Genomic DNA, 10,000 nt, shown 5'->3' on the forward strand with positions numbered 1-10,000 from the left:
GTATTGTTTGCTGGGTTACATTATATAATTAAAATCAATAAAAACAGATATGATAAAAACAGATAATATAAAGAAGGATTATACCACTTTTTTGATCATGCTATGAAACAGTGATGCAATTGTTAGATCAAAAACCTAAAGCTAATAGAGATGTCATTAATAAAAAAAATCGAGATTAAACTATAACTGCAATAATAAATACAACTAAAATACAAATATCAGTTTAAAACAGAAATAAGGAAAACAAAAATATAACAAAAAAGATTAAATCTCTAATCTTCAAATGTTTATTTTAACAAACACTATATCAAACACTGAAAAACAACACTGCAAATAAAGCATTACCTTGAGTTTTCTTCATCTACACACTGAAAGTCAATAGAATCCATTTTTCTACAGATCTTTTATGTTTCACACTAGACAAAGTCCTACAGATTTGGAACAGCATGAAGCTGACTGAATGATGACAGGACTGTCATTTTTTGGGTGAGCTATTGCTTTCCTCGCTATTCTGAACAAGCAGATATGTTTTCATCACTCACGAAATGACAATGCAAACAGACAGTCTTAAAGATCAAATCTGAAAAGCGGATTTGAATTGGGTGTAGTGTGAACAAAGCCTGAGAGGGGGAAAAAGAAAAGGTGAGAAATGAAGGTTCTGAGCCAATTTCTGTCTTATCTTATCTGTCTTTCTCCCCTCATCGTTGTTACAATTCCTATCTCACCCGCACACGCACTCTAAACACACATCACGCAGCGTTGCCGGAGCGATTCGTGATGATTGACAGGCTAGGGGCGGGGCTTGTTCTGAATGGCAGGTGCCATGAGCTGGTAATAATGCCACACAGCTGGGCTGTCGTCTGCGTGTGTGAGAAAAAAGGAAAGAAAGAGAAAGAGGAAGAGAGAGAGATTTCTCTTTAAGAGAGGGGGGCTGTTGTACTTAATAACGTGGTTCCCGTTCTACCTCATGGGGGAGGTTTGAACACCGTCTTACCAGGCTTAGGTAAGGGGGGTAGACTAAAAGAAGGATGGAGGGACAGAAAAGAAGGACTGAGGATTTAAAGCCGAGAGAACCCACTGATCTACGCCTGGAGAGGTCGCAAAGGTCAGACTACTGTCATGCTAATAATGGGATTTGTTCTGGAGTTACTCTTGAGCACACATGCGCATAACGCCACTCGCCATAAGTAAAAACCATCTTAACAGATGCTCACAAACAATGATCATCTAAAACAAGGTCTTCTCCAGAGTATATCCAGGAATCAGAGACTGATTTGAACTTAATACCTCTTAAGACCTTTTTTAAGACTCTTTCCATACATTTGAAGACCTTATAACCACTTTGGGTTTCAACCGGAAACACTGGCAAGATTTTAACTTACAGTATATTTACAAAATAATAATGTAAAAAACGAATCCAAAACTAAAACATTATTCATGTCGGCACCAGTGGTGTAGTGGTTAGTTTGTCGACACATGCACTCTGGTGTTAACGGCGACCCGAGTTCGATTCCGCCTCAAGGTCCTACGCCGATTCTTCCCCTCTCTCTGCTCCCCATGCTTTCCTGTCAATTCTCTCTACCGTTCTATCAAATAAAGGTGAAAACCCTTAAAAATAATTACAAAAAAAAAAACAAAAAAAAACACATTTTTCATATACTGAATAAAAATCGATTAAATCTAGCTAATTCAGCAGGTTGGCGCCTATAGAACTACAAAAATAATGGTGTTGCCTTGGTAACTGCAGTAAACAAAGCAGCATGATGTCAAATTCAGCAGGATTTTATTGATTTCACAAACTACACAGCGTCCTGATATTCACAGACTTAATTCAGGCAAACTTTAGCATACTACCACACATTGTATAATCAAAAATGATGTAAAATTTAATACCTTGCAAAATAGCATTTAAGACTTTTGAACACTTTTTAAGGGCCTTAAATTTCTCTACATTGATTTAGCAACTTTTAAAATTTTAAGACCCAGCAGACACCCTATTCTCATATCCTGAGAACGATATATTTCACGCTATAGTACGGTTTCTGTAAATTCAATTAATTAATAGTTATTGTTAAATAAGGACAACTGACAAACTGGAAGTCATTCATTTACAATGGAAAGTAATCCGGGAGCTGTGTGGTGTTCCGATTATGTCAGTATGCAGACATTACCGATCCGATTTGAGCTGCGGATCCGTTAAAATAATCGAACTCCTGCAACTACAGCGCATGCGACTGGTTGACCTGATGTGATATATTCTATTGTTGTCCAGGCAGGTCCGTGCGCGCGGGATGAGAATTGCATTTTTTTTTTTTTTTTAAGGTTTATATTAAAACATGTTTATTCATAAATCAGTAATAATTTTTTTTTATGTTGTCTCCACAATGCCTTTACATTTTTTTTGCGGTCTTTGAGTTTCTAGTGTTCATTCATTCAACCATGGTGAACAGACGGAGAATAAAGAATGATTTATACTTCTGCATCAAGTGCACGCGTATGCTCTGGCGCAGCCTGCGCGTTGAATCATAGCTCTCGTTGTGGCTGGTCGCCTACGCTAACGCGCACCTCTCAAAAAATCTAACTACCAACGCAACAACGCATAGTGCAAGCCCTGTGATTGGATGACTTGGTAGCGCTGACAAGAGTGGGCGGGACCGAGAGTCGCGCTAACTTGTTGGAGTAAGTGTTTCTCTTTAAGAGTCCTGTGAAGGAGGTCCAGATGGAAACTTTTGTTTTGCGTTTATCTTATGATTAAAGTTGTTGCACGTCCGCCCGTTCCCGCCGCAAAATAAGCAAGTTTGAGTAACTTCTACAATAAGGTAGCGTTCAGAAAAAAACAAATCACCAGCAAAGAAACACGACACAGAGGAACATAAAAACCTCACTGTCAGCTAGCATTTCGAAAGTGTTATTGCAGACCACCACAAACAGCGTGCAGAGGTATAAATGCACGAAAATGCACAAGGCATGCGCCGTGGGTCACACCGATCACTCGATGTAGAAGTATAAACCAGGCTTGAAGGCTCTTGCTTTTGCACTCCTTTATTTCGAACACTGCTAGAATCCAGCTTCTCTCCCATGGTTTACAACAAAACTGACTGCGACTGCCACAAGGGGGCGTATTCCGACAGTCATGTCCGAATGTCCTGTGCAGTAGACAGGCAGCTTAAAATGTAAACATTGTACTTTCAAAATGTAAACTTTGTCAGTTGTTTTTACATTCTGTCTGCATCCCTGTAGGGGTATATAATATTGTACTTATATAAATTATGAATAAATATTATCTTAATTTATTTAAAAAAAACAAGTTGTTGTAGTACAACCTACAAAATTTCAACTAAATTTTTCCATTTCTTTGCTTTTCTTGAGTTTTCCTCTTTTTTAAAATTTGTATTTAATATTTTACTCTATCATATAAATGTGGGTGTACTACTTTTTGGACCGTTATCATAAGTTATTTTGCTAGATAACCTCCAGATTTAGCTTCAGTACTGACTAATCTTATGTATATGCATGAATATAATATTGTATAACTTCCTATTAAAAGTGTGAATACAAAAGATAAATTTGTGAGGGGTTTACTTATATGTGCTAAGCACAAAATCATCAGATATTTGGCTAAAACTAGAACAAAACGTGGTTTACTTCGCTTGCACTTCAATTTCGTACATCACTCCACCAGGCTTCAATGTTATCCTACGTGACATACGGAGCAATAAAGCCATATATCCCTTCATTAGCCTACGTCTGGTGGGACCACAGTTGGCTGTTCAGATGCACCAGAAGCTTCTGTTTGGCCGCTTAGTCCACATCGTGTCTCTGCTTTTTACGACATTTCTCCTCTCGGAGCTTCCTCTAGCACAAATTAAACCCGCTTAAATAGAATTTGAGGGGAAGCGAAAGATTCCCTGTGGGTTTGGTTGCTCCAAGTCTAATCAACAGGAAGAAAGAAAGAAACATCACCATGAGAGCGCTGAGCGTATAGTATTAATTGCAAAACAGACCAAATGATCTCATCCCCCAGTTCAACACACTGACATCACACACAGCATTCGGCTCGTAATGACCACACGCATCTGGAGGATCTGGAAAAAGCAGGCGATTTAGGGATGGAAACATAAAAGTGATGAAAAGACGAGAGGTTTTGGATTTACAGGTTGCCCGTCAAGGCGCTGGCGCGGCAGATGGCCTAACAGCTAATCAACGACTTCAGAGAGCGACAAGATCGCGGATGCCTTCAAGGATTGTGCCCTCCTACATACCTAATTAAAGTCTGTTCAGTCAACACACATTTCCACAGATCCTGTTTCCTGAACCATATAATGTGTTGTTTCCATTTTTAGAAACAAACTCGTGCTCGTCTGTCCGGTTAGATTTAAAAGATGCATCCTATATGCGAGGTCTACTATATATAGGCAAACTGGAAATGTTTGTCTGGCTTACTAAATCTATTTTTCACCCAGCCCGTCTCTGCGTTGGTTTTATTAACAGCGACAACTCACCCCTGGCAATGTCTTCTGCTCGTGCAGTGCATTCTGGGCCTTCAAGGCTGACTCCCTCGCACAGTATGTCAAGAAGGCACATCCTGAAGAGGGAACAAGAATACAACGTGGGATGTATAAAAAATGAAGCAGACCCAGACAGACCATGAATATCAAGCAGTGTTTTGCGGACATCACAAGTGTGACTAAGAAATGTTGAACAAATTCTCCAAGAATACATTCGATTTTCTCTTAAAACCAAAGATGCTGTGGCAAAACTAAAGGTTAAAGAGTCTACGCGACGCTCTAAGAGCAAGACCTCACAAGAGACGTTTCTCTTAAGATATGAAAAGGAAACTCATCTAGCACCATTAGTCTCCCATCTCCCCTTGAGACTGTCCGCTCAATAGAGCCGCGTCAATCTCGTTTAATTACCTTTGTGCATTCCCGTGTACTTGTCCTTGATCACCGTAAGCTCGTAGATCTTCCCGAACTGCTCAAAGATGGGCTTCAGGTCCTTCTCCTCCAGATTCCGTGGGATCTGGCCAATAAAGAGCTTGATGGCGTCGGCCTCCTTCATTAGGACAGTTTCCTAAGGGGACGGAGCGACAGCTGCGCCCGGGGTTTCAGCACTGGAGAGCGGCTCAGCGGTGGGGGAAGAGTTGCGATGTTAAACACGGGTCCCGATGGAAAGGTCTGAACCGTGACAGCTCTGAGTAGAAGAACAGATAGCGCTTTTTAAAAAAAAGCTATACTCGCTGACACTTCATAATAACTTCCATTAACAAGATTTGTGTTTGTAAAAGGACCTGAGGTGCTTGTAAAGCAGCCAAAGATATGTGTTAAAGACTTTCATGAGGGTGTTTTATTAAAGGAATTTGGTAATTCGGTTCACAGCACGGCTAGCCACACTTGAACTGGAATGCTTTGCAAAAAAAGCTTTTTATTTTGTGATAAAAATAAATACAAGTATTTCAGTTCCCCTAATGTAATCAATTAGTTGACATAAAGGGATGTTTTAGTTATCAATTAAGACATTTTTGTTAATTAAAATGATCTAAAATTAACACTCCAGAACCACCATCTTGAAATCTAGATTGTAAACAGGGAATTAAAATAAAATGAATTTTCTGCTCCACTTAAAAACAATAGGTACTTACATTTACATTTCACATTTACATATGCTAAATGACTAAATGTAAATGTCTGCAATAGCTACTTAAGAATGAAAGACGAAAAAAGATGAAAAAATGGTCAAAATATTTTTGGTGAACTATCCCTTTAAGAACGAAAGGCCAGTCACAATTTACTATGCAAATTAATCATGAAAGTGTTGCTGAATTAATTGTATTACATAGTGGAGGATAATAAATGTCATGCTATCACTGAAACGTCCAACACATAGTACAATTCTTCATAGATCATAAGACATTAAGTGACGTTTTATTTCTCAAACAAGCCTTTTTTTGTTAATTAAAATGATCTAAAATGAACTTTATGGGCTTCTTTTTCAACTGAATATTAAAATAAAATAGATTTTCTGATCCACTTTAAAGCAACAGTTACTTAATATAGCCTTAAGAACCAAGACGAATGAAAATGGTGAAAATATTTTGGGTGAACTATCCCTTTAAGAACCAAAGGCCAATGACAATTCAATATGCAAATTAAAGGGTAACACTTTACAATAAGGTTCATTAGTTAACGCATTTACTAACATGAACTAATCATGAACAACACATGTAGAGCATTTATAAATCATAATTGACCATTTACTAATGCATAATTAACATCCAAGTCCATCTTGTTAACATTAGTTAATGCACCATGTTAACATGAACTTACAATGAACTCCTGTATTTTCATTAACTAACGTTAACTAATATGAACAAATACAGTGGTTAATCCATTGTTCATTGTTTGCTCATGTTAGGAAATGCATTAATTAACATTAACTAATGAACCTTATTGTAAAGTGTGACCAATTAAAGTGAGAAAAGAATAGCTGAAATAATTGTTTAACATTGTTGAGGATAATAAAGACGTCAATACAGCTCATGCTATCACTCAAATGTCACACACATAATTCGATTCTTCGTAGATCATATGACATAAAGTGAGGTTTTAGTTCTCAAACAAGCCATTTTTGTTTATTAAAACAATCCAATATGAACTTTTTGGGCTTCTTTTTCCACAGAATATTAAAATAAAATGGATTTTCTGCTCCACTTTAAAGCAACAGCTACTTAATATAGCCTTAGGAACCAAAGAAAAATATTTTTGGGTGAACTATCCTCTTAAGAATGAAAGGCTAATCACAATTTAATATACAAATTAAAGCATGAAAAGAGTTCCTAAATTAATTGTTTAACACAGTGATGTCAATACAGCTTTGTCATGCTATCACCGAAACACAATTCTTTGTAGACCATATAAACAAACATTTTTGTTTGTATGTGAAATGTAGCTAAAAAAGTGAACAGGGCATTGTTTGTTTTGTCAATTTACACATGATAACGATCAAGTTATACAGCTATAGGCTACTGTTGCTCTTTCTGCTTGTTAGAACATCAAATATGCACTGTATTCATTCATTAATCTAACATTTTCTTCCCTTTAACATCCTCAACACCCTTTTCTAAATCAAAACACAACGTTCGGCGTTGCTATACTTCAAGAACGCAAGACCAGATCACAATTTAATATGCAAATTTATGCAAGGAGGACCACCAATCGCCGTTCGGTTCGCCAGAATTACAATCTCCTGTGTCTGAATGGCAAACATTCTCACACAATGGGAGACCTTACGTTTCTTTACACGAATACAATTTAATAAACACCTTAAACTAAATTAATAAGCTAAAAACACATCGTGAATGGAAGCTCTGATTGGGTAAAGCTGAATTAATGGCATGATATGAGGAAGAACAATAATGATTACAGTGGTGCTTTGAAATGTCAAACTTCACAGCAGATCTGTAGCGTATATCGTCAAATAGCATGTCTATATAATTGTATAGATCTATAAATAGCCTATTAATGACACGTTTTAAATTCTATAAATATTTCTATTTTAAGATATAACATAGGACAAAAACACTATGTAGGAGGTTATTCAATTGCAATATTAGAACAAAGAAACTTGTGTTGCGAGCTCTGGCAACAGAACACATTATAAGTGAACGCAATGAAATGCAATGCATATAAATATTGACGTATATCCCCCATTGCTTCTTTGTTTAATCCACACTGGAGGCTCAGGCGTATGTGGCTCTTTGTCACGACACTAACTGCACATACGCACATACATGCGAGAGAACAAAAACATGCGAGTGCACATGCAACTTCACGCCTTTAAATCGAAAAGAAGTTTAATCAGATCCTCCGAGCTATGTGTGCAAGGGCGACATTTGCTCTCGTTTCCTTCCCTCTCTCTCTCCATCTCTCAGTCTATCTCTCTCTTTAGTTAATCCCATGGGGATGTTTGTTTATTTGCTGTCTTTCAGCCTGGTTGTAGAATATGGTGTGCTTTTTATTCTACGTGCACAAGTAAATGGAGCCGATGGAGAGCGAACGGTTTGGACGCGAACCGCTGTGCGTTCAACTAAATCCGTGCATCTGTCACCCTTGAATCGCCTTGGGTTTTTTTGTCTCCCCGTGCCCTCTCAAATATCTCCTGTTGACTAGAATGCATGCATGGATCAATACGAGCACAGATGCGAGTCAAATGCATTTCACTCACGTTTTGATGCAGAGGCAAAGGAAAGAAGATGCTGTGTAATTCTGTCGGCTGTATTCACGGTGTTGACACTCCGTATAACCCGTAGCTTTTGACGTCGAAAGCCGGTGTCCCCCTCCTGTCCATCTCCTGTCCTCCCTCGGGGTGTGGAAACCGTGATGCTTACTCGGATTAAGGGAGCGTCGATATTTTCCTCTCACTAAAGTCGCTACTTCTTTTGGAGGGGGAGGCTGTCAAACAGGAACAGCTGTCCTTTTCATTTCACAGTCATACTATGCCATCTTTATTGCTCTTCATGAAGTCTTTATATCTTGAGACTTACGCTTCATAATGCATTTATTTTAATATCGCATTAAGGCAAAACTAATTAAGCTTATTATACATTGTTTTACTATATACTGCTGGATAATGGGATGCACAGCTAGTGTTTTTCAGCCTACGATGAACTTCCGGTTAGAGCTTTGTGTGACTATTTTCAATTTCATACGGTTCCTTTGATGTTGTAATGTAGTTCAAATACAATCAGTTAAATAGACGCAAGCATCCACTTGGTTTTTTACTCGTAAAAAGAGAGGAAAGACCATTTAAATGCAGGCACCGTCGTTTGCAGCAGGCTATCGCAGAAATTCCATTGAAAGAACTGGGGTAAAATTAATTTCCATATTTGAAAGACATAGCGTGGAAAATTTTTATTTATTGCAGGTCTTCTTGTTTGGTTTGATAACCACTTTATACCGTATCTCAGCCAGGCAGTGAAGATAAAGGTTTTTTCTTTATAGAAATCTGATTTTATATGGGATGACGATTAACCGGAAGTACAGGGGCTGGCTAACTGAAATTAAAAGTCTGTGTGCATATACCCCATTTAAGTATTATAACCTTAGATAGTGATATTCGATGGCATGTTTTATTGGAGAAAAAATAGTCATAAATAATAAAAAAAAAAATTACAACAAAAAAAAAGTAATTTGTCCATTTGCATAAAATAAATAAATTGATATCAAACACTCTACCACAAACAATTCATTAATTATTAATCAATTATATTAATATCAACAAAACATTTTTTTCCTGAAAAACCATAGGCCAGAAGAAATATAAATCATAAAATTAGTATATCTTTTTTATTTATAAAATAAAGCTCGCAATTGTATTACTGTTGGTGACACCATGGCTCAGTGGTTAGCACTGTTGCCTCACAGCAACAAGGGAGCTGGTTTAAGTCCTGGCTGGACCGGTTGGCATTTCTGTGTAGAGTTTGCATGTTCTCCCCATGTTTGCGTGGGTTTGCTCTGGGTGCTCCGGTTTCCTTCACAGTCAAAAGACATGGGCTATAGGTGAATTGAATAAACTAAATTAGCCAGTGTATCTGTGACTGAGTGTGCATGGGTGTTTCCCAGTACTGGGTTGCGACTGGAATTAGGGGCATCTACTGCATACAACATATGTCGAAAATGTTGGCAGTTCATTCCACAGTGGCGACATCAGAAATAGAAACTAAGCCAAAGGAAAATGAATGAAACATTTTTATTTCTGAAGAACCATAAGCCAGAAGAAATATGAATAAATGAAAATAGTACATCTTTATTTTTACATATGAATAAAGCTCATAATTGTAATCATATTACTAAAATATTGTTGCATGTTAAAAAAATGGAAACAACCTATTTTATTCTTGATTACAAAAGTAATAAGTACATCACTGTTATTGCATACTATAAGGAACATTAGCCAGATTAAGGCCCAAGCTGTTTTTTTACATGCATTTTTTATTTCTCTG

General features: G+C 37.4%; 1 protein-coding gene across 7 annotated transcripts in view; it reads right to left on the reverse strand.

Annotated features, from left to right (window-relative positions):
* The window catches only part of celf3a (cugbp, Elav-like family member 3a), a 79,070-nt gene that overhangs the window by 56,067 nt on the left and 13,003 nt on the right, over window positions 1-10,000 (reverse strand). For 3 of the 7 annotated variants that reach the window (XR_012394711.1, XR_012394710.1, XM_021468129.2), the window contains exons 1-3: window positions 8,224-8,313; window positions 4,917-5,193; window positions 4,503-4,585 (exon numbers count right to left, since the gene is read on the reverse strand). Coding sequence is in view for 4 of the 7 variants with exons in the window: in XM_021468129.2 (XP_021323804.1) it covers window positions 4,503-4,585; window positions 4,917-5,061 (228 nt within the window). In the remaining 3 variants the exon portion in view is untranslated. 7 annotated transcript variants of the gene reach the window in all.

The sequence above is a fragment of the Danio rerio genome, chromosome 19 (assembly GCF_049306965.1).
Source record: "Danio rerio strain Tuebingen ecotype United States chromosome 19, GRCz12tu, whole genome shotgun sequence".
NCBI lineage: Eukaryota > Metazoa > Chordata > Actinopteri > Cypriniformes > Danionidae > Danio > Danio rerio.